General features: G+C 65.4%; 3 protein-coding genes across 5 annotated transcripts; all 3 read left to right on the top strand.

Annotated features, from left to right (window-relative positions):
• Positions 1-1,116: 1,116 nt before the first annotated feature.
• ECE2 (endothelin converting enzyme 2) lies at positions 1,117-10,506 on the top strand. Of its 3 annotated transcripts, none has more exons than XM_055816778.1 (19): positions 1,117-1,569; positions 3,306-3,392; positions 3,781-3,925; positions 4,133-4,348; positions 4,452-4,576; positions 4,712-4,858; positions 4,937-5,002; positions 5,193-5,381; positions 5,802-5,944; positions 6,086-6,200; positions 6,456-6,566; positions 6,758-6,856; positions 6,950-7,027; positions 7,236-7,339; positions 7,654-7,764; positions 8,094-8,161; positions 8,807-8,997; positions 9,079-9,174; positions 9,288-10,506. In XM_055816778.1, exons 1-19 carry the CDS (start codon positions 1,528-1,530, stop codon positions 9,462-9,464), a joined length of 2,310 nt encoding a protein of 769 aa, XP_055672753.1. In that variant the 5' UTR covers positions 1,117-1,527; the 3' UTR covers positions 9,465-10,506. The 3 variants fall into 3 exon arrangements, with proteins under 3 accessions (XP_055672753.1, XP_055672752.1, XP_055672754.1); XM_055816777.1 differs by having other exon boundaries at positions 3,303-3,392; XM_055816779.1 differs by lacking the exons at positions 9,079-9,174; positions 9,288-10,506 and adding an exon at positions 8,345-8,403 and having other exon boundaries at positions 3,303-3,392; positions 8,807-8,992.
• Positions 10,507-10,593: 87 nt separating this feature from the next.
• LOC101912500 (mitochondrial ubiquitin ligase activator of nfkb 1-A-like) lies at positions 10,594-13,483 on the top strand. The gene is made up of 5 exons (XM_055816781.1): positions 10,594-10,757; positions 11,136-11,295; positions 11,539-11,626; positions 11,710-11,830; positions 12,018-13,483. The coding sequence occupies exons 2-5, from the start codon at positions 11,179-11,181 to the stop codon at positions 12,712-12,714; spliced, it is 1,023 nt and encodes a 340-aa protein (XP_055672756.1). The 5' UTR covers positions 10,594-10,757; positions 11,136-11,178; the 3' UTR covers positions 12,715-13,483.
• A 5,551-nt stretch (positions 13,484-19,034) lies between these two features.
• On the top strand, positions 19,035-23,147 carry CAMK2N2 (calcium/calmodulin dependent protein kinase II inhibitor 2). Its single transcript, XM_055816783.1, has 2 exons — positions 19,035-19,303; positions 21,812-23,147. The coding sequence occupies exons 1-2, from the start codon at positions 19,135-19,137 to the stop codon at positions 21,880-21,882; spliced, it is 240 nt and encodes a 79-aa protein (XP_055672758.1). The 5' UTR covers positions 19,035-19,134; the 3' UTR covers positions 21,883-23,147.
• Positions 23,148-23,192: the final 45 nt, after the last annotated feature.

Raw genomic sequence — 23,192 nt, 5'->3', positions numbered from 1 at the left:
GGCCCGGCCCGGCCCGGCACTGCCGGGGAGCGCGGGCAGCCGGGGACGGGGGCGTGGACCCGGGGCTCCACCACCCTGGCACCAGGCGCCGGTGCCACCCCAGCCGGGCAAGTTAAGTGGCATTGCCCGGGACTGGCAGGGGCCACGACGCGCCACGGGCACCCGTGGGCACATGCACGCACCCACACACACACACACCCCCCCCACACACACCCCTCCTGCACACACGTGGCGCCCTGTGCCCCAGGCAGCGGCTTGGGCAGGTGGCACTGCCTCGGCCAGCCCCACCGGGCAACTTCCCCTCCCCTCGGGCAGCACCCAGACTGCCCTCCCTGGGGAGTCCCGGGCAGAGGTGGAGGTGCCAGCCGTCCCCCCACGGAGGGTTTTCGAGGCACCGCTGCTGCGCACACCCGGGCACCCACACGGCCACCCTGTGCCCTGCGCCCCCAGGGTACCTGCACCCAGACATCCTCACAGGCCACTGCTCCCCTGGCAGCACCCCAGGCCCCGAGTGGGTGACCTGCGGTGACACCCTGTCCTGGGCAGGTGGTGTGGCAGGGCTGGGAGGTGCTGAGGCAGGGTGTGAGGCTGTGCCGCAGCCTGCCCCTCGTTCACCCCATGGCGGTGACCATGGCTGTGCACACCTGGGCACATGCAGCAGTGTCACACTGTGTGTGGTAGCACGGGCCTGCGGGTGACCTCGAGGTGCCTTGGGGTACCACAGTGGTGTGTCACGGAGTGGGTGTGGGTGTGCACCCACCCGGGTGTGCACTGCTGCACTGGGGGATGTGCCCGGGTGCCAGAGCAGAGCGTGTTGCTGTGGCTCTGCACTGTCACCACCCGGTTGCCGGTCCTGTGTGGTGCCGGTGGCCCCCTGGGTGTTGAAGCCCAGTGTCGGCACGTGTGTCATTATGCCGCTGCCCGCTGCAGGAACCTGGGTGTGAGCCCAGGTGCTGCTCCCCGTGCCAGCCGGTGCCAGTGCACCTCCCTCACTGGTGAGGGTGCCAGTGCTGTTGTGGCTCCCGTATGGGTACCAGTGGGGTTTCGGTGCTGGTGCCAGTGCCAGTGCAGGTGAGGCTCCCGTGCAGGTGCCGGTGCAGCTGGCGGTGCCGGTGAGGCTCCTGTACGGGTGCCGGTGAGGCTGGTGGTGCCGGTGAGGCTCCGGTGCGGGTACCGGTGCAGGGCTCCTCCCGTGCGCACGGCGGTCACCTTGGCGGCGGGGCCGGGCCGGGTGGAGCGGAGCGGAGCCGTGCGATCGGGCTGGGCACCAGTGCCCCCACTCCAGCCCCTCCCGGGGCGCCGGTCCCAGCCGCCCGGTGTCCGCGGGCCGCGCCCCGCCGGTCCCAGCCCCCGCGGGTCCGTCCCTCCGGCGCGGCCCCGGCCCTGCCCGGTCCTGGTCCCGGTCGTGGCGGCGGCGCGGCGGCCGGTGCGGACCATGGCGGCGGCGGAGGCAGGCGGCGCTGCGGCGGCGGCGGGGGCCCGGCGCGGCCCGGGCGGGGAGCGGAGCTAGGCGGGAGGCGGCCCGGGATGGCCAGGATGAACGTGGCCCTCCAGGAGCTCGGACACGCCGTGAGTGCCCGGGGCAGCGGCGCGGGCCGGGCCGGGGGTGGCGGCGGGGCAGGGCGGGGGCGACGGGCGGGTAGTGGGGCAGGAGCTGGGGGGACGGAGGGCACCGGGTCGGGGGGCAGAGGGGGCGGCTCGGCGGGGCAGGAGGGGGCCGGGGCGGAGGAGACCCTGGGGATTGGAGGACTCAAGGGGCTGGAACGGCTGTGGGAGCTGCGGGAGGAAGGGCTGGAACGGCTGGGGGGGTCCGAGGAGCAAGAGCCTGGGGGATGCAGGGGCTGCGTGGGGCTGGGGGAACTGAGTGGCTGGAGGGTCCCTGTTCCCCACGGTGCAGTGAAGGAGGAGGAAGAACCCCCAAAATCCCTGCCTGGGTCTGGGGAGAGGGAGCTGGCGTGGCTCAGAGACGGCCCCACACACCCTGCTATGCTGAGGCATGAAGCCCACCCGGGGTACATTGATGCTGCTTGTACGGTGCCCCCCCCCAGGCAGCACCCCTGGAGGGAGCAGGGGGCCCTGTCCCCTTGGGTCTCAGCCCCATGGAGGGGGCAGGAGACCCAGTACCAGGTCCTTCTCCTGCTTCAAGGGTGACAGGAGGTGCTGTGTAGGGGGTACTGCTGGCTGATGCCCAGGAGGAGGAGGACCACCTGGGAGGGAAGAGGAGCATGTCGGGGTGCCAGGGCAGTGGGGGTGCCTGGCTCCCACAGGGTGATGAGCCATCCTTCTTAATGCCAGTGGTGCCTGGGAAGCCTCCCTGGTGTGGGGCTCCTACAAGCTGTCGATCCCAGCCTCACCCCTCCCAGCGTGGCAGCCCTTGGCAAAGCCCCCTCCCTGCTCTGTTGGAGTGCCACCGGGCAGAGCTGGGCACGGGCACCTGCTCTGCTTCATTCCCTGCCCATCATCCATCCTTCCCACCCCAGCTTCTTCCTGGCCCCCAGCACCAGCCCTGCAGGCAGCCCTGGGGCATCCACCTCACTGGAGTGAGCTGCAACACACCCAAAGCGTTAACTCTGAAGCCTAAGGATGGCTCACAAGCAGCAGCATTGCTCATTGTCGTCCACCAAAGCCTCTAGCTTTTTCTTCTTGCTCATCCCCCCCTCCAAAGCTGCTGGCTCAGCTCCACCACCTCCCTCTTGGCTGAGTCCTTGGCAGCCCTCACAGCTGGGTCGGTGCAAGCAGCCCCTGCCGGGCTGCCTCGCAAGGCCAGGAGTAAAGGAGACCCGGCCCTGCTGGTTGGCACCCCTATAGTGCCCCCTCTTCCCCCCCCCCCACAGGCTCAGCCCTGCACCCCATCACCCCTGGGGCCAGGATGGGGTGGGAGGTGCTTCCAGATGTTTCAGACCGGTGCACATCTGCATAGAAAGTTCCAGGCAGGGGAGGAGGGGCAAGGCAGCAGCACTAGGCAACGGCTGCCTGGCAACGGGGACCACATCTCCGTGGCAATGTGGCACCTGTCGGCAGGGCTGATGCCACAGCTGCCATGGCGACACGGAGGGATGCTCCAGCGCAAGCCCCCGAGCCGCCCCCCCCCCCCCCCCCAGCAGCTCTCCCTGTGCTCCCTGGTGCCACCCGGGGCTGAGGACAACCTCTGGGGAGGGGCCCAGGCACACCTAGGGGGGTCAGGGGCTGCCCCCCCTGTACCTGCTGAGCTGGCACCGGCCCTTGCCGTAAGAGCCAGAGGGGGTGGCAGGTCAAGGGGCAGCCCCCCTCATGCCCCTGTCCCAGCCCACTCCCTCCCTCAGCAGATGCCCAACTACAAGCGTGCCACACTGCAGGACGATGAGGGGGCAGAGCCGGCAGGGGATGGCAGCACCTCTCCCGACAGCGTGGAGGTGAGGTCTGCCTGGCCCCTCCATCTTTCCCCTCTCCATCCTCCCTGGGACCCCTCCTCACCCTCAGCCAGAGCCTGCCTGCAGCCGGGTGGGCAGCAGGAGCAGGGCGAGGAGCCAAGCCAGCCTTGGCTGTCCCCAGGGACGTGCTGGGAGGCAGCCAAAATGCGGCAGAGTGTGCCTGGACCATTGTCCTTCCTTGCAGCTGGGGGGGCTGCCAGCACCCACCACCGGCTTGCTGGGGCTGGTGCCCTGGGTCCCACAGATGGATGCCCTGGTCCCCACCTCATCATGCAGCCGAGCCAGGCACTGGGGAGTGATAGGGGAGGGAAGGGGGAGCGGCGCAGTTTGATCCCCCCATGGTGCGATGGCAGGTCCTGCTCCTGCCCAGGTGGGGTTTCGGAAGGGGCCGGGGCCACTGCTGAGCCGCCTGGCCTCGCGCAGCCAGCTGGAGCTGGTGCTCTGCGCCGTCACCGTCTCCCTGGCCCTGCTGCTCAGCGTTGCTGTCATCGCCCTGGCCATCCAGTACCACAGAGGTAGGGAGGAGCCCTGCGGCCCTGCTGGGGCAGCTGTGGTGTCCCCACACCCGGGGGGCACATGGCAGGATGGAGGGGGACGGGTCAGCCTGGGGCTCCTGCTCCAGGTGCTCTGCCCACCCCAGAGTGCAGGCAAGGCTCAGCCCCGCTCCGTGCCTCAGTTTCCCCTGGCACACGCAACAGCCCCGGGCATGCCTTCCCTGCCAGATCCCTCTCACAGCACGTGCCTGACGGACGCCTGTGTCCGGGTTGCCAGCAAGATCCTGGAGGCCCTGGATGCAGAGACAGACCCCTGCCAAGACTTCTACCAGTACTCGTGTGGGGGCTGGATCAAGCGGAACCCACTGCCCAATGGGCGCTCCAAGTGGAGCACCTTCAACAGCATCTGGGACCAGAACCAGGCCATCATGAAGCATCTCCTAGGTGGGCGCTGGGGGGGGCGGTCACAGCCACCAGCGGGGGTGACCTCTAGGCACGGTTGGGCAGAGCTCTGGTGCCCCTGGGGCTGACCCGCAGCCTCCTGCAGAGAACGCCACCTTCAACTCCAGCAGCGAGGCGGAGCGGAAGACGCAGAGGTACTACCTGTCCTGCCTCAAGGAGCAGAGGATAGAGGAGCTGGGCTCCCAGCCCCTCATGGAGCTCATCGACAAGGTGGGCGGCCATTCCCATGTGAGCTGAGCTGGCGGGGTTCAGCCTGGCACGTCCCCCATGTAACTGGGGAGGGAGCAGCCCTTGGGGATGGACCCCATCCCTCCTCCATGAGGTGCCAGGTCCATCTGCTGGCAGATTGGGGGGTGGAACATCACTGGCTCCTGGAACCAGACCAGCTTCATGGAGGTGCTCAAGATGGTGTCAGGCACATACCGGGCGACTCCCTTCTTCACAGTGTACGTGGGTGCAGACTCCAAGAGCTCCAACAGCAACATCATCCAGGTGTGCACCTTGGCACTGAGGGGCAACGGGCACTGGGGGGGGCACTGGGCTGCCCATGCTGCCCCTCTCTCCCTCCAGGTGGACCAGTCGGGGCTTTTCCTCCCATCCCGGGATTACTACCTGAACAAGACCGCCAACGAGAGGGTGAGGCTGGGCACCAGGCATGCTGCTGGCAATGATCAGAGGAACGCCACAGCAATGGCGTGCGAGCAGTGCTGGGGCAAACCTGTCACCTGCACCCTGCCCATTGGGTGGCACAGGGGCCAGGCAGCAGCTGGAACCCCCTAGGGATGAGCTGCGGCCAGCGCTGAGGCAGAGCTTGGTGTCCCACCAGGTCCTGGCAGCATACCTGGACTACATGGTAGAGCTGGGCACACTGCTGGGGGGAGCCCCGGAGCCCACCCGCCTACAGATGCAGCAAGTGCTGGACTTCGAAACCCAGTTGGCCAACATCACCGTGCCCCAGGCTGAGCGGCGGGACGATGAGAAGATCTACCACAAGATGAGCATCACCGAGCTGCAGGTAGGCACAGCCTGGGGAAAACCCCTCTGCAAGGGGAGGTTGTGCAGAGGGACACCGAGGGGTGGGTGCCCACTGCTGTCATCATCCATTCCCCCCAGACACCCCAAGCAGTCCTGTCCATTCTGGGATATGCGCTGGGTGCTGGAGTGAGGTGCTCATCCCCTGGGTCATTAGGATTTGGGGGGAGCTGCCACCCTGCATGGAGGTGTGTCTTGGGATCCCCTCCTTGTCCGGCAGCATTGAGGGCAGTGGGGAGCCACAGGAGGGGTGTTTGGGGGCAGAGAAAGGATCTGGGGTGGTGATGGACTTTGGGACCTTCTGGGGGAGCACAACCCCTGCCCTGAGGGATCCCCCCGTGCTGAGTAGGACAGGACAGAGCTGTGCAAGCACCCGAGTGCTGCATCCCCATGTTCCCTCCAGGCCCTCGCCCCCGCCATCGACTGGCTGGATTACCTGTCCTATGCCCTGGCCCCACTGGAGCTGGCGGACACTGAGCCTGTGGTGGTGTACGGGGACACCTATCTCCAGCAGGTCTCCGACCTCATCAATGGCACCGACAGGAGGTGAGGCTCCTGTGAGCCCCCAGTCATGCCCCGTTTGGGGCTGCCCTCATGACGGGGACATGCTTTGGGCTCACCAGTGGCTTGGGAGCTGGGGCATCCCCATGGATCGTGGTGAGCCGTGGTGTCTCTCTGCCCCTGCAGCATCCTGAACAACTACCTGATCTGGAACCTGGTGCAGAAGACAGCCTCCAGCCTGGACCAGCGCTTCGAGACGGCCCAGGAGAGACTGCTGGAGACACTCTACGGCACCAGAAAGGTAATGTGGGGGCCCTGGGACCAGCCCCCTCTTCCCCCAGCCTGGAAGCAGCCAGGACCACCTTTGCCCTTGGGATGCCCTTGGGATGCTGAGCCCTGGATGCTGCAGAGGGAACCCAGGGATCATCTTTTGGGATGAGGGTTTAGCTTTTGAGCATCTCCCCCCTGGGGAGGGGGCAGAGCCAGGCTGAGTGAAGGAGGGGGATCAGGGGAGGGAGCTGGGGGTCTCACAGACCCCCCCATCTCATTCCCACAGTCCTGCACGCCCCGCTGGCAAACCTGCATCTCCAACACAGATGACACACTGGGCTTTGCCCTGGGCTCCCTCTTCGTCAAAGCCACCTTCGACCGGGACAGCAAGGCCATTGTGAGGATACTTCTGTCCCCGTGCCCTCCCCATCACTGTCTGTGGGAACCCCCCCTCCCACCCCCAACCCCCAGGGCTGGAAGGCGGGGAGCCAGGAAGTGGGACCCCCAGCTCCGGGGAGGTCACATCCTGCCCACCTGGTCCATGCCTGAGGGGCTGTGGCGGGGGGGTGGGCTTTATTCCCTCCCCAGGCTGAGGAGATGATCAGCGAGATCCGGGCAGCCTTTGAGGTGTCCCTGGACCAACTGGACTGGATGGATGAGAAGACCAGGCAGGCTGCAAAGGAGAAGGTGACCCCAGAGAGGGCAGTGGGTGGGAGACCTCCCCCTGTCCCAGTAAGCCTCTCCAACCCCATCTCACTGCTGGGGCCTCTCCCCATGCAGGCGGATGCCATCTATGACATGATCGGCTTCCCTGATTTCATTCTGGACAACAAGGAGCTGGACGATGTCTATGATGGGGTAGGGGGGCACCCGGCTCATGAGAAGGGGGTCTGGTCCCTGCTCATGCCAAGCCCTGGGGGCCCTCATGGTGGGGTGATGTCCCTCTTTGAGGGACCCATTTGGGATGGGGCATTAAGAGGAGCCACCCCAGCACTGAGCACATCCTAACCAGGGTTGGGGGAACCACCCCTGTGGACCCCTCCTCATCCCTCCTCTTCCTCACCAGTATGAGGTCTCGGAGGACTCCTTCTTCCAGAACATGCTCAACTTCTACAACTTCTCTGCCAAAGTGATGGCCGACCAGCTCCGGAAACCTCCCAACCGTGACCAGTAAGGGGGAGGGTGTGGGAGGGCAGGGGATGTGACACTGGCATGCTGTCACAGCACCATCCCCAGCATGGCCTGGGTGGCTCTGGTTCACTGGAAGGTCCTCCTCATGGGGTGGCACAGCACTGTAGGTCACCCATGGTGGCTCTGGCTTGTACCTGGGACAGGGTCCCTTGGTCATGGGGAGGAGGCAAAAGTGCCAGTCCCAGGCAGGGCAGCACAGGGGACCATGGTGGGAGACAGCACAGGAGGGTGCTGGGGTTGGGGGGAGAGGGGACACATCCCTGCCTGTCCCCTGTCCCACCTCCCTGCCCCAGGTGGAGCATGACCCCGCAGACTGTCAATGCCTACTACCTCCCCACCAAGAATGGGATCGTCTTCCCTGCCGGCATCCTGCAGGCTCCCTTCTACGCCCGCAACCACCCCAAGTGAGCCTGGCATGGGGATAGGGGGCAATCTTCTAGGGGTGGGGGGGCACGGGCTGGATCAGGGCCAGCACCCCACAGAGCCCTCTACAATCGTGAAGCAAAGCCCTGCGGGGCTTCGTGGTCCCTCAAGGCTTTACAACCTGCAGCCAAGACAGCCTGCAAAGTCCCTGTGGGGCCACCAGTGTTCCTGGCAGGACTCACTGCCAGCTGGGTGCCAACTGGAGCAGTCTTGCCAGGTGCCCAGACACAGATGGGGTGCCTGGGCCATGGGCAGGCTGCAACGCTATCACCCCACTGCACTTACCTGTTTCTCTCCCGTGGCCCCACAGAGCCCTTAATTTCGGTGGGATCGGCGTGGTGATGGGGCATGAGCTGACCCATGCGTTTGACGACCAAGGTGAGAGCCCATAGGCAGCGCTGGCCCCGATCCCCACCACCTTCCTGTCCCCTTCCAGCCCCCTGCCCTCAGCGTGGGGAGGGGGTGCCACGGGCACACAGGGGTCCTGCTTTGCCATTCATTGCATCATGCGTGCTCGTGCTCCCCTGGCCACCCCCACCTTCTATCGTCCTGTCTCCCCAGGTGGCACCTGCCGATACCTCCCCTCGGCTTCTCTGTGCAGCTTTCGCTCCATCTGCTTGGTGAGAACACGGTGTCTGCAGCCCCAGCCCCCTCCTCATCCTCCTCCCTGTGGGGTGCAGAGCGGGTCCCTCTTGCATCCACTCTGCTTTGCGCCTTCACTGCAGTCCTGGAGCTGAGATGGGGTCAATGGGGGAATATGGGATGACAAATCCATCTTGGGACAGTGGGGATGCAGCAGGGGATGGCTGGGGACCCAAGCGCATAGCTGAGTCCCAGCCAGAGCCTGCCCAGAGCAGGGGCTAGGGGGCATCATCTTCCCTGGGCATGGACCCAAGGTGCCAGGTTCCCGGTGTCCCCTGGGGTTGTCCACACTGCACCCCACCCTGCTTTGGGACCCCCTGCAGCGGGGGCTCTGTAGAGGACCGGTGTCCCCCGGTCCCATCGCACGGCTCGGTCCCACAGGGCGGGAGTATGACAAGGAAGGCAACCTGCGGCCATGGTGGCAGAACTCCTCCCTGGAGGCCTTCAAGAACCGGACGGCATGCATGATGGAGCAGTACGGCCGCTACACTGTCCACCATGAGAAGGTCAATGGCCGGCAGACGCTGGGCGAGAACATCGCTGACAATGGCGGGCTGAAGGCAGCCTACAATGTGAGTGCCACTGTCTTGAGGGGACATGGACCCCTGTGCCTGTCTGTCCCTCTCTGGGACTTCAGAGTGCCTCTCCCGCAGGCATACAAATCCTGGCTGCAGAAAAACGGGGAGGAGAAGCGCCTGCCAGCCCTGGGGCTCACCAACCACCAGCTCTTCTTCGTGGGCTTTGCACAGGTATGGTGGGTTCACCATCCCTCCCCTGGCCCCTCGGAGACACCCCACATCCCCCTATCCTGCCTGGGGGGGAAGCTCTGCCTCTGTCCCTGAGGCTGCTCCCGCTCCATCAGGTGTGGTGCTCTGTCCGGACGCCTGAGAGCTCCCATGAAGGGCTGGTGACCGACCCCCACAGCCCCGACAAGTATCGTGTCATCGGCACCCTCAGCAACTCCCAGGACTTTGTCGAACATTTTGGCTGCCCCCTGGGCTCCCCCATGAACCCCGGCAAGCACTGTGAGGTCTGGTAGGGACGGGGAGGGTGCTGGGGACAACGGGGACGATGCTCTGCTGTGCCCCGCCCCCCAGCCCTCACCGGCTGCCGGAGCTGGCCCACGGGCAGAGCGGGGCCACCCTCTGGGTCCCCCTCCGTCGTGGTCCCCCCCTGTGCACACACTGCACACTTCCTCGCCCCACCGCTGCCCCTCTCCCCAGCACAATTGGCCCCACAGCGGGCACCCACCGCAGCCCCCATCCACAGCCTGGGGCCGGGCACGGCTGGCAGAGAAGCCGTAGCACCCCCAAAACGCAGCTCTGCCCCCCAGCCCTGATGTCCTAGAGACGGGCACAGCCCAGTCCCCGGAGCGCTGTGTCCACCCCTGGGGCGGGCAGGTCCGAGTGGTCCCAGGGAGAGCACTAGAGCCGAGCCCCCCAGCCCCCCAGAGATGGAGGCTGGGGGCTACCGGGCTCTTCTCCGCCCTTGCCCCCCCACCGATCCGGCTTGGCTTCCCCATCCACCTCTGCTGGGAGCAGCGGGCGGCAGCGGGGGCTCTGGTGCCTTCAGCTGTGGGTGGCTGTCGCTAAATTTATTTAACAAATAAAAGCAGTTTCCACTTACTCCGGGAGCTCCGGGTCCTTCACGCTGTCGGGGTGGGGGAGATGGGATCTGGAGCAGAGGCCGAGTCAAAACCCGGGGGACATGGGGGACACGGGGCACCCCAAGGGGGGGGGGGGGGGGGCAGCCACCGGGGGAGGCCGTGCTGCCGGCTGCGGGGTGCGGGGGGGCACCGGGGGCGGCTGCGGGCAGGCAGGAGCCGGGCCGGGGCAGGCCCAGGGCCACGGCCCAGCCCCAGCGCGGCGGGGTGCCCCCGGTGCAAAGGCCAGCCGAGGGGTCCCACCGCCCCCCCCCCCCAGGCAGGGATGACAGCGCGGGTGACCCCATCCTGCCCCGGGGCCAGGCCGCGGGCGAGCCCCCGCTGCGGAGCGCCTGGGACCTGCCCGGCCCCGCAGCCCTGCACCCCGCCGTTGAACCGGGACCCGCCAGCCCAGGGGGGCTCGGCCACGAGGGGGGGGAAGGGGCGGAGGTGTGGGCGCAAAGGCCGCCGGGAGTCGTAGTCCTGCCGGGGCGAGCGCAAGGCCCGACGGGAGCTGTAGTTCGACGCGAGGGACGCTGGGGGTAGTAGTTCCGGACACCGCCGCGCCGCCGCCGCTCAGCGGGTTCCGCACTCCATTTCCCAGCAGGCAGCGCGGCGGGCCAGGGTCCGGGCCTGGGCGCCTCCGGCCTCGGGGGGCACGGGGGGCAGCGGGGCCGGCCAGCGTGAGAGGTAGCGGCGGGGCCGGGCCGGGCCTGAAGGGGCCGCGGCCGAGCCGGGAGCTGGGGCCGGGCCAGGCCGGGGGGGCCGGGCCCGGACTGGGGCCGGGCAGGGTGGGACCCTGTGGGCAGGGCCCAGACTGTGTCGCGGGGCTGGGTCGCGGGGCGATCCTGGGTGCAGAGCAAGGCGGGCACCTCTGGGCCCAGACTGGGCCAGGGGTGCTCGGTCGGGCCAGGGCTGCCAGGCACCTGTGGGTGCTGGAGCTGAACTGCTCCAGGCTGGGGCCACTGGCAGGCTTGGCCCTGACAGGAGCAGTGGGACATCGGTCCCCTGGGGACAGGGGGCACTGGGACATCCCTGCCTCTGGGCCAACACAGCCCCATCCCCCAGCCAACAGGCTCACCTTGCAAGCATACTGCCCGAGCCTGGCACCATGGATTCACCACCCATCACGCCTGGGGAGCTGCTATGTCTGGGCTCCAGCCTCGCCTTCTCCGGCCTCTGCTACTACCTGTACAGGAAGAAAGCCAGAGTTGTGGCACGCATACAGGTAGCCCTGTCCCTCAGGTGCTCCTTTTTGCCCGCTGTCCCTTCCCCGCTGCCCTACACTGCCTGGACCATAGCCTTTGATTTGGGTGCACCTCGCTGATGGCTGCAGCCTGCTGCATCCTCTGCTGATGTCACGATGCCCAGGGCCAGGCAGATCATATCCTGCCAGAGATCCCCACACACCCATGCATGACCCAGACCATCTCCCGCAGCCTGTGTTCACGCTTAGCCCATGCTCTTCCAGGAGGCCCCAAAACTCCAGGTTGATGACGATTTACCAGCACTGGTGTCTGCGGCTGATGGGAGGTGCCTGCCTTACGTTGCCCTGGAAGGTAAGGAGACCCTGTAGCCCCACACCAGGGGAAGGGGCCGGGCTCTTCTCTTTTGCCTGTGATGCATCCCCCTTGGTCCTCAGGCATAGTGCTGCCAGCCAAGGCTGCGCTGACCAGCCATTACCATGAGGGGCTGCAGGGCGTGATTCAGAAACTGCTTCTAAAAGAGCATCGGCTGATCTGGAACAGTTTGGCCCGTAGCTGGTGAGCAATTGGAGGTGACAGCAGGGGTGGGCTTGCACCAGTGGGTCCAGACCCCCATCCCCTGGGGCCATTTGGGTGGCAGAAAGCAGCTCAGTTAAAAGCTGTAGTCCCTATCCTTGGCTCAGCCCCAGGAGCTCAGGGTTCCTCTGTGTTGTCTGCATCCCAGCACTGCACTCTCTGCTTGCAGGAGTGAAAGCGAGCGGGTGCTCTCAGAGCAGGTCTACACTGTCCCCTTCTTGCTGGCCTCACCGTACACTGAGGCGGTGACACAGGTGAGTGTGGAGAGCCCACTCCGAGCTGTCTGCCTGCCGCTGGAGACAGTGTATGAGCGGTTCCAGCAGCCGGCCCACGGCTTCCGCGACCTACTGGGCCAGTACTTGAGCGGAGAGAAGCCCAAGGGCATCTTGGAGACAGAGGACATGCTGCGGGTGGGGGCCGGGCTGACGGGCATTGGGGAGCTGGCCCTACACCCCGACGGCTCCCTGCACCTCCAGCCACCGGCCCAGGGGGGCGAGTATTTCCTGTGCTTGGGGGACTGGCAGACGGTGCTGGCAGAGATGGAGTCGGCCAGTGGGCTCTGGAAGGGGGTGGCCATGCTGTGTGCCGCAGCGGGCCTGGCTGTCCTCCTGCACGCCCTGTGCCGTGCCTACCGCCGTGCCCGCCTCAAGCAGCAGCCTGAGGACAAAGAGCTGGATGAGGAGGAGGCTGGGGACTGGGGACCTGAGGACTCCTGTGTGATCTGCCTGACACGGCCCCGTGACTGTGTCCTTCTGGGCTGCGGCCACATCTGTTGCTGCTTCCGCTGCTTCCAGGCCTTGCCCGCCCGCCTCTGCCCCATCTGCCGGGGGCCCACTGACCGCGTGGTGCCTCTCTACCAGGCCTGAGAGCACCTCGGGGGTGCCCAGGGAGGGGCAGTGCAAACCACACCAGCCTGGAACCTGCAGAAATCTCAGCTGCCCACTCATGTGCAGCTGTGTGATTCCTGTTGGGAGGGAGGGGTCCTGGTGTGCCCCCCAATCAGTTCGGAGTTATCAGCCTCCTTATCCTCCCTTTATCTGCCAGAGGAACCTCTCCATGAACATGAAGGCTTGGGGGAAACGTACTCAGTGCCTGAGTCGAGGAGCAGAGTCCCCTGCTCCACGCTGGGGCATTTCCTTTGGCTACCAGCTGTTTGATCCATGCCCCTTTCTCAGCCCTCACCCTCCTAAAGCCACACAGGACATTTCCCTTGTTTTGCTTTTCCAGTGTGCAGCTTTATGTGGAGATTGGCAGGGGCAAGACCGGGGCAGTGGGGTAACAGAGGTCCAACCCCTCTGAGCCACTGCAGTGGCACGCCTTGGTGCCACTGTTGTCCTCCCCCACAGTCCGTGTGCCCCTGCCCAGACTTGGGGGGGGCACCCAGGCACTGATGGCAATGAAGTATGCCCCTTCACCAGCTGCTCTGCCGCCTGAGGAGGAGGACAGTGTCCCTCCATCTCCCTCCATAAGGTCCTGGCTCTCCTGGCATGGGAGAACAGCTCTGAGGTGCCCTGGAGCCTACCTGCACATCTGGTCCTGCTGCAGCCAGCTTTCTTGCCTGCCTCCCAGCCAGGACTGGGTGCAGGAGCAGTTTGTGGTGTTGTGTGGAGTGATAAAGCCAAGGAGTGGAGCTCAGCCTCGCCTCTTCCTTTGCACCATTAAGTCGGGACTGGGGGGACGTGCTGGGAGCCGAGGCTGTCCCACAGGGCGGTGGGGCACCACCACTTCCCTCCCCACCCGGGGAGCTGGCCCAGGTGCACACTCACCGTTGGTGGACAGGGGACCCCCGGTTGGGGTGCACCTCCTCAGGATACAGCCCCGCAGGGGGAGGACACACACACAGGACTGTTGCCAAGGCAATTGCGCTCCTCTGGTCTCCATGGCAACTGCTCCCCTGGACCGCTCCCCATCAATGCCTGGCTGCAGTTGCCCAGGCAACCTACGGGCTCTCCTGGCTCCTGCGGCTTTGGGGCACCCAGGATTTGGGGGTGGGGAACAGACAGACATGACTGTGCTTGGCAGGCCACTGGAAGCCAGAAGGCAGCATTGGGGTTGGGGGAGAATGATGTGCCCCCTCCCTGGGGGAGTGGCCCCCTTTGGTGCCAGTTCGGGGCTGGAAGCTTGCTTGGGGCAAAGGTGCCCCTGTGGTGTTGCCCTCAGGGCTCGCAGCCAGCTGTGATGCCCTGGAGCACCCAGTGAAGCCTTCTGGAACTCCCATGGATTTTTGGGCTGAGGTGTGTGGGGGCGGGGGGGTCCCTTCCTTCACCACCACCACCATCCTCCCCCAGTCTCTCAGCTCAGCCTCTTCGCTATGGCAGCACGGTGACTGATGCTGCAGAGTGAGCAGTGGGGCCGGGTCCCCCCCGGAACCAGGCATCCCCCCCGCAGCAGGAGGGATTTCGGGAAGGAGATAAATACCAGATGGGAGAGGGCTGGGCTGCCAGGAACACACTGCCCGCGTGCCAAGAGCTGCTGGCGCGAGTGGGCGCATGGGCCGGGGAGGGTGGGGGGTGCCTGTGCTGCTGGAGACTGCTCGCCTTGTTCCCTGGGGCCCAGCAGCCAGCCAGGGATGGGGACAGCTAGAAAGAGACCTGCAGCCACCTGCTCCCCTCTGTCCCCACGGGTGCTAAGGGTCCCTGGGGCAGGGAATGCATCCCCTGTGCTGGAGGCTCACAGGGAGGCTGCCACCACGTGCATCCCTCCTGCCACGCTGTACTGGGGCACAGCCCTACCCTATACCATGCCTCGGGTCTCTGCCACCCCTGGGAGGCCACCAGCCCCGCAGTGGCCTGGACACACAGACCTCGCTGAGCAGCCCTGCCTGGCACTGCTCTGGGCAGCAGCGTGACTCAACCGCTGAGACCGCCAGCCAAAGTCTTGCTGTGCCAAACCACTCGGCACAGGGGCTGCCCAGCCGTGCCGCAGCGCCTGCGCCCCGGGACGAACCTGCTGTCCTGTCCTGTGTCCATCCCCCCTCCGATTTTCAGTCGGGAGCAGGACAGTGGGGAGCTCACAACGCCTGTGTTGAGCCCTGCCCAGCCTCCCTCCCCACCACCCAAGGCCCAGGAGGGATCCAGCTGTCCTGCCAACTGCCCTCCCTCTACATGGTCCCCATGGGTGCCAGCCCATGCCCATGGCCCCCACCCATGCCCCCCAGGGCTGCCAGCCTGCTCCTGCCTGCCTCCTTGTCTGTTGTCATGGTGACCAGAGATGTGGTGACAGATGAGGATGGAGCCTCACACCTCAGCAGGGCTGTTCTTCCGTTCAGCGGGGTCGGCATCCCCCATCCTCCTGCTCTCCCCTCACCCCAGCCCTGTCCAGGGACCCCCCGTGAAGCCCCAGCCCCAGGCAGCATGCTGGGGGTGCCCCATCTGCTCAGATGCAGTCCTGGCATCACTGAGGCCACAGCTGTGCCCTGGGCAGCTCGTGGAGGGATGGGGACAATGCCATCCCCCTTCCACCTGCCCTGACTTACAATCGGAGCACCCCTCTCCTGAAGCCAGACTGTGCACAGGGACAGGCAAGCCCATCTCACTAGTACCTTCCTCCCTGGGAAAGGTGCTGTCCCTCCAGGGAGAGATTTTTTTGGCCTCATCTTTCCACATCAGCAGCAGCAGGGACAGCACAGGGCAAGGAACACACTGCTCTTGCATGGTTGCCCTGGGCTTACCCACAGCACAGCTACTGAGCAGGGTGCCTGTCCCCCAACATCTCCTCACTACAGTGACAAGGGCCACCACAGCCATCAGCAGGCATGGCCATCCCACTGCCAACACCCAGCCTGTGGCGTTTCCACTCCCCCAAAACACCCATGAAAGGAGGTGCCTGACCACAGCACAGGTAGCATGCACAGCAGCATCCCCACCTTGGCTTTGGCTACCGAGAGCGACAATAGCCAAGGTTGGACACATTTTAACCTCGTCAATGACCTTCACCAGTCCCCTGTGCTGCCCTGGGGATGGGGGCTTCAAGACGGCAGCAGTGCCAGCAGCTCAGTGAGGCTCCCCAGGCCACGGTTACCACTGTTGCAGAGCCATTTCATATTTCTTGCAGGGATGGAAGCAGCACAGCTGAAGCCACCCATGCTGGCCTCCAGGCACACCCCTGCAGCCCCCAGCCCTGTGGCACCAGCCCCAGCACCCCCAGCCCCAGGTGGTGGCTCCCAGACCTGTAGCAGAGAAAGCCCTGAGTCTGGTGGCTGATGCCTCCTGCCTCCTCCAGGCTCCCTGTCATCCAGCTGCTGCCTGTCAGACCACCGACTCCACCTCTGCCAGGCCTCAGGGACCAGCCGGGGTCCCATCCAGCCCAACTCCAGCTGCCCCAGGCGTCCCTGCAGAGCCTGGGCAGGATGTGCTCTACCACGAGGCGCTTGTGCACACATAGGGCATTTCTCCACTGTAAAACCGCTTGAAGCACCAGTAGCTGCACAGAAACACCTCACCTCCATCCCAGCACCCGGAGCCAGCACCCAAATCCCCACCAAGGGTTCAGGACCTGCGTCCAGCAGCATCCAGCTGTGGGGCTGGGTCACAGCAGGCACCAGCGGACTCCTGGAGCATCACCCAAGACCAGGCAGTGCAGTGCAATCTCCATCGCCAGCCCTGCTCTGGCTGGGAACCTGGCTGCGTGCCCCCTGCCCTATGCCCACCCCAGGGGGATCACAGCTCGCCCCCAGCCCCTTGCATCACCTGCAAGGTGCCCCACCTCAAGGCCTGCAGCCCTGGTTGAAGGAGCCAGGGCAGAAAGAACCACCTGCTTCCCACTGCCACAGCCCCTTCTGCCCGCTGGAGCCGGCTTTGTGTTGGACAAAAGGCTGCAAAGGAAGCGAGAAAGGAGATTAGGTGGCTGCTAAAAGGCGGATAATGAAGGTGGGATGAGAGCCAGGGGAAGGAGGGTGTGCGGTCTGGCTCACCACGGGGGATGCAGCCTGCACTGGCAGGGGTGAGGGTGGGGTCCCTCCTGCACGCCCCTGCCCACCCAGCCACATTCACATCCCTAGTACCCACTTGACCCCCATCCCCAGGGATGCACCATCCTTGGGGAGCCAGAGACTAGGGACAACCCAAGGAGGTGCAGTGCCCAGGGCCACAGTGCTGCCCTGTCCCACCTACAGCCCAGCTGTGCTGGCATGAAATCCACCCCTCCTCCTGCCTTGGCTGGGCAGAGGGTCCCCCGCCACCCCCAAACCCCAGCCAGCCCCACAGAACCCCCACCCCACAGCCAAGCCAGGCAGCTCCCCTGGGTGCAAGGCACCGTACAGATAGATACAGGTGCAGGTGTGGGATAAGGAGGGCCATTCCCAGGGTGACCCCTCACAAGCCTCTCCCCAGGAGCCTGCCAGGCTGGAAACCCTCCCAGAGTGCAGCACCAACCCCGCTCACATCCCACACAGCCCATCTGCTCCTCTTCTCACTCACTCCCGGCCCCGCGTGTGCCATGGCCTGCCGGTCCCTGCCCACGGGCAGTGGCACGTGGGCTTGGCGATGGGAAAAGCAGGCCACATCTCAGCGTGGGCCTCTTGCCTATTTTCCCAGGTGCTTTTTGCAGGAGCAGAAGCTGTCACATGAAAAAGTTCAAGCTGGTTCCCCAGCAAAAGCAGGAATAAAGGCACTGCCTTGCCAGGAAAGCAGGCACCACTGCCCCATCCCTGGTCTGGGAGGGAACAGCAGGGACCAGTGCTCTGCAGGGCAGGGCACAAAGCAAAAGGCATGGCTGGGTCTTCCTGAAATAGAAGTACCTGCCCTCTTGCTTGGACCAGCCCAGCTGATGCTCTTCTACAGCACCTTTCAACCAGATCCCAGGCCGTGGAGATGCTGGCATGGAGAGATGGATCACAAGGCTGCCTGTAAAACCCTATTCTTGCCCCCCTGAGGCACCCAGAGAGAGAGTCTCATGGGGTTAGTATGGGGCTGGCAAGTGATCTTCTCACACAGGGCTCTGGTTTTGCTGCAGCTCAGCACACCCACACAAGCAGGGGTGCCTGGATGTGAGGGAGCAGCAGGAACAGGGCTGCCCCATGACAATGTGGTCCTCTCCAACCAGCCACAACCACCAGCATCATCCCCAGGTCCAGGGGCCAGCCAGGTCCAGGGGCCAGCCAGGTCCAGGGGCCAGGCCTGTACCCACAGCTCAGGCAAGAAGCAGCGGTCCCAACCTGAGCTTAAATAGTCCCCCCAGCCCCAGGTGACCAGGATGGGGGGTGTGTCCCAGGTGAGGTCATTCAGGGCTACCGATGCCAATTAGTGCAATCCCTGCCCTGGCAGTGGAAAATACAGGATGAAAGGGCCAGGGTGGGTCTGGGGCAGGGGTGTGCAGAGGGGACACAAACAGGGCTTTCTGGGGGCACTGGGGCCACGCTCATAGGTCTCTCCTTGCTGACCCATGGCAGGTCCCTGTGGGGGATAGCCCTCCCCTTTGTCCACAGAGAGCCCCAAACCGTGGGGTGAGGGGTGTCCCCGGGCACAGTCCCCACATGGGCCACACTGATGGGTACCTGCAGAATCACATGCCTGTGGCCCCCACAGTCCTGCAAATAGTGATGGGCACACATGTACAAACACATGCACACATGTGTGCAGGGACTCACATGTGGGGGGCCAAGGGGACTGGCAGGGGCTGGTGGCTCCAAGGGGGGACGCCAAGGCTGGGGAAAGGGCTGTGGGGGGTGCTGCCTCGATGGGTGCTGGGCAAGAGGCACCAGTGGGGGGCTGGGGACAATTGGGATGGGGAGACCCGGGCTGGGAGCTGGCCCGGGGTTTCTGGGGGGCTTGAGCCTGCTGGGCTGCAGGAGGCTGGGAGCTGGGTGAGGGATTTTGAGCGGGTTGCTGGGGGGTCTGTTTGACATCACCTGGGTGCGCCGGGAGGAGGTCCCGGCTGTGCCTGGTGGTCCTCGGCTGTGTGACCCGGAGGTGTCCGGCCGTGCCGAGGGCTCCCCGCTCCCCTGGGGCACCCCGTGCTCAGGGGCACCCCCGAGCTGGGGCGACGGCCCCGGCGAGGCTGCGCGGGGGGGGGACCATCCTGCGCTGGGGACGGGGCAGGGGCTGGCGGGAGGGTCCCCATCTCAAGCGGGCTGGCGCCGGGCACCGGCCGCGGGGCTCCCTGTCCCTGTCCCGGCCGGGCCGGGCCGGGCCGCGGCGCTCCGGAGCCGCCCCCCGCCGGGGGGGTCCCCGCTCCCCCCGGATGCATGACTTCATCCTTCCGCCCGGGTTTCCTCCCCGCCGCCGCCGCCGCCGCCGCAGACCGGCTCCCGGCTCGGCGCGGCGCGGCTCGGCCCGCTCGGCCCCGCCATGTCGCAGGTGCTGCCCTACGGCGAGGACAAGGTGGGCCGCTACGGCGCCGAGCCCGAGGCGGGGGAGCTGCCTTTCAGCTGCCGCCTGCAGGACACCAACGCCTTCTTCGGGGGCAACCAGGGCAAGCGGCCCCCCAAGCTGGGACAGATCGGCCGCGCCAAGAGAGGTACCGCCCGACCCCCCGCCTCTGCCCACCCCGACCCCCGCCTCAGCCCCACGCCATCCCCGGCGCTACCCCACGGCGTCCCCGGGACCCCCGCGTCTGCCCTGCAGCATCCCTGGCATCTCTGACCCTGGCTCTGGCATCCCCGGTGCTGCCCCACGGCATCCCCGGGACCCCCGCATCTGTCCTTGTATCCCCGGCTCTGCTCTGGGACACCCGCATCTGCCCTGCAGCACCCCTAGCATCTCTGACCCTGGCTCTGGCATCCCCGGCGCTACCCCATGGCATCCCCGGGACCCTTGCATCTGTCCCTGCATCCCTGGCTCTGCCCTGGGACCCCCGGTTCTGCCCTGCAGCATCCTCGGTACTGGCCCTTGCATCCCCAGCGCCGCCCCACAGCATCACTGGGATCCCCGATTTTGCCCTACTATCCCCGGCTCAGCCCCACAACATCACTGGGATCTGCCCTGCAGCATCCTCGGCACAGCCCCACAGCATCCCCGGGACACCCGGCTCTGCCATTGCACCTACGGCACTGCCCCACAGCATCCCAGCCGGCACTGGCTCTTACATCCCCAGCATCACCCCACAGCATCCCCACTAGCACTGGCTCTTACATCCCCAGCGCTGCCCCACAGCATCCCCGGTACTGCTGGCACTGGCTCCTTACACCCCCAGCGCTGCCCCACAGCATCCCTGGGACTCCTAGCTCTGCCTTGCATCCCCAGCAGTGTCCCCTGGTACTGCCCCCAAAATCTCCAGCTCTGCCCCACATCATCCCCAGCACTGCCCCGCACCATCCCTAGGAATCCCAGCTCTGCGCCTGGCACCCAGCACTGCCCCAGAACCGCAGGCCCCCCTCCCCCTCAGCTCCAGACACCAGCGCTGTCCCCCCAGTGCTGCCCCACAGCCCCTGCAGCCCGGGGCTCCCCCGGGGACTACCCTGCAGCATCCCTGGGACTGCCCCTGGGACTATCCCCAAGCATCCCTGGAGCTGCCCCCCAGCACCTCTGCAAGTGCCCCTGGTACCCCCCAGAACTGCTCCTCAGTACCCCTGGGATTGTCCCCACATCCCCTCGGGCTGCCCCCCATCATTCCCTATAAACAAGCCCCCCCCCCCGTCATCTCCAGGAACTGCCCCCATAGCCCCATAAACCTCTCTCCCTCCATGTTCCTGCCTGCTGCAGAGACCCCCATCAGCAGCTGCTGGCAATGCTGATCAACAAACACCCACACACACGCTCCCACCCCCTCTGATTTACTGTCCCCCCAGGACTCCATGAACCTGTCTGTGTCCTGGCCCCCCAGCTTTACTACCTGACACAGAGACACACACACCCCCTCCCAAAATCAGCAGCTCCTCTGCTTCCATCAAGACCCAAACAGATACTCCCCCTTCCCCTGCGCCCCGATCTGTCACCGCTGATCCTCCCTGATGCCTTGGGGACCCCTGAGAATGGCCCCTGCCTTCCCCCTGCAGCCTCCACCTGTTTGGGGGACCTCCACAAGCAAACACCCCTCATTGAGCTTCAGGGGCAAAAGCGGGGAACAGAGTCCCCCCCCAGCGCAAATACACCCCAGGCTGCTCCACCTGCCCCCCCTCTGCGGTGGTGGTAGCTGGGTTCAGCAGAACCCGCTGGGGGTGATGGGTGGGGGGATTCTCCCACCGTAGTGGTGGTGGCTGCTCTCCCAGTGATACTGGTGATAGTGGGGGGGGGGGGTATCTGGCCAATCCACCCCCAGGGTGGTGATTGGGGGGGTTGCTGACCACTCGGTAGTGATGTCGGGAGGGGGGGGGTGTCTGTCCTCTGCCCCTGGGGATGACAGTGATGGGGGGCTCTGCCCAGCCAGTGATGTTGTTGAGGGGGACGGGGGTCTGTATAGCCCCTCGATGGTGGTGCTGATGGGAGTCTGTCCAGCCTCCCACTGGTGATACTGATGGGGGGGGCTGTTCAGCAGGTGATGCTGAGGGGGGGCTCTCTGGAGGGGGATGTTGAAGGGGCCTGTCCAGCCCCAGTGGTGGTGCTGATGGTGGGGGTCTGTGCAGCCCGCCGTGATGACGGGGGGCTGTCCAGCTCCCCTGACGGTGATGCCAACGGTGTGTGTGGGGGTGTCCTGCGCAGCGGGTGATGCTGACAGGGGTCTGGCTGCCACCCCCCGCCGAGCTGGCGGTGCCCCCCCCGCTGGGTCATTACCCATTCCAGTCCTGTTGCTCTCATCAGCGCCTGCCGCAGAGGAGGGGGGGGGTCCTTCCTGGTCTGTTCCTGCCCCCCCTTCCCCAACCACCCATCCAGAAGGAGCCTGCTGGCTGCAGGGGGGATGCTGCCCCTACCCAAGCCGGGCTGGGGGGGCGATTCCCCCCCCTCCCCGCCATCGCACCCGCCCGAACCCCTTTGTCCCGCTCCTCAGCATTGGGGGGCACAGCTGGAGCCCTGGGGGGGGAGGGGCCGGGGCGGGGGCAGCGGCTGGGTGCAAGTCCCCTCGCCCACGGCCCCCCGCCTGTCCCCGCAGTGGTGATCGAGGATGACCGGATAGACGAGGTGCTCAAGGGCATGACGGAGAAGTCGCCGCCGGGGGTGTAAACCGGGACCCGCCGCCAGGACCCGCCGGCCGTGCCCGCTCCCAGCCCGCCCGGCCCCGCATGCTGGCTGGGCTGCCGAGCCGACGAGGAGGGGGAGGCCATGCCCGTGCCCCCCCTCCCCGGCCCGGAGGGGGTTTCTGCGGCCACCACCACCACCCCCCACCCCCACCCCCACCCCCCCCGAGCCATGCACTTTACCCCTCCGCCTCCCCTGGGGCTGGGACAACCCGCCCAGCCCCCCCACCCTGGGCAAAGACCCCCCCTCCTCCCCGGGGGGGGTAGTGACCTCCCCCCCCCATCCTCCTTGGCGGGGGGTCCCCAAATCCCGGGGCAGACCCGGCCCCACGAGCAGGGGGGGAGCGCTGCTGTCCAGAGACATTTTTTGCTCCATCGTTTTTTGCATGAGCTTGGTGGCCCGGGAGCCCGGTCCTGGGGCCGAGGGTCAGCCCCACCACTCCGGCACGCTTCTTTTTAAACAGAAACTCCTCATATTTGTATTTTTATATCCGAATCTTTGTTAAAAACGATCTGCTGACGTTGAGATGTCGAAATAACCGCATCGGGAAAACAAACAAACAAACAAGAAAAAAAAAAAGGTTCATATTTTTTTCCATAAGAAAAAAAAAGACAAAAAAAGAAAAAACCGAGGGGGAAAAATAAAGGGGGGGGGGGGCGAGAGTGATGGAGGGAGTGCAAGGAAAGCCAAAGGTGGGGGGAGGGGAGCGGGGACCCCCAGCCTGACCCCCCCCTCCGCTGGCAGCAGGACCGGCCGGAGGGTTTGGCAGCACCATCGGCAACCACAGTGTGTCCCCCCCAGCAGCACTGGGGCAGAGCCCACCGGGGCTGCGGGTGCCAGGGGGTCCCGGTGCTGCCCCTTGCTCGAGGGTGTGGGGCCGGGGCGGGGGGGGGGGGGGGGGGGAAGTGGGGAGGGCAGGGACCGGCCTGAGTCGTTGTTTTTAATTTTGTACTTTAATTTAATTTTATTTTTTAAGAAGCTTCTCGGGGGGGTCTGATGTGCATGAGAAACTCGTCATCTTTTTCAATAACCTACGAGTGGCATTTATGGAGACAACGACGCAAAAAAACACAACAAAAAAAACCCCAAACAAAAAACAAAACAAAGGAAAAAAAAACAAAAAAAAAAAGGAAAAAAAAAAAGATACTTGTGTCATGATGTTCTACGAATGATCCATTGTAAATTTAAATGCCATTTTTCACTGTACTGGTGAACAAAATGCAATGAATAAAATACATTCATGTACCGAGGCGAGGCCGCAGCTGCCTGCTCCTTTCTATCCCTCGCAGGCGCCA

This window comes from Falco peregrinus, chromosome 12 (genome assembly GCF_023634155.1).
Source record: "Falco peregrinus isolate bFalPer1 chromosome 12, bFalPer1.pri, whole genome shotgun sequence".
Lineage (NCBI taxonomy): Eukaryota > Metazoa > Chordata > Aves > Falconiformes > Falconidae > Falco > Falco peregrinus.
Note: the sequence above shows the minus strand (reverse complement) of the source record. Positions and strands in the feature narration are given on the sequence as shown.

Coding starts and splice junctions, on each gene's coding strand:
- ECE2 (XM_055816777.1), top strand. CDS start 1,528: ATGGCCAGGATGAACGTGGCCCTCCAGGAGCTCGGACACGCC. Junction 6,567..6,757: donor ACCGGGACAGCAAGGCCATT/GTGAGGATACTT, acceptor TTCCCTCCCCAG/GCTGAGGAGATGATCAGCGA. Junction 7,765..8,093: donor TACGCCCGCAACCACCCCAA/GTGAGCCTGGCA, acceptor GTGGCCCCACAG/AGCCCTTAATTTCGGTGGGA.
- LOC101912500 (XM_055816781.1), top strand. CDS start 11,179: ATGGATTCACCACCCATCACGCCTGGGGAGCTGCTATGTCTGGGCTCC. Junction 11,296..11,538: donor GAGTTGTGGCACGCATACAG/GTAGCCCTGTCC, acceptor ATGCTCTTCCAG/GAGGCCCCAAAACTCCAGGT. Junction 11,627..11,709: donor GCCTTACGTTGCCCTGGAAG/GTAAGGAGACCC, acceptor CTTGGTCCTCAG/GCATAGTGCTGCCAGCCAAG.
- CAMK2N2 (XM_055816783.1), top strand. CDS start 19,135: ATGTCGCAGGTGCTGCCCTACGGCGAGGACAAGGTGGGCCGCTACGGC. Junction 19,304..21,811: donor GATCGGCCGCGCCAAGAGAG/GTACCGCCCGAC, acceptor CTGTCCCCGCAG/TGGTGATCGAGGATGACCGG.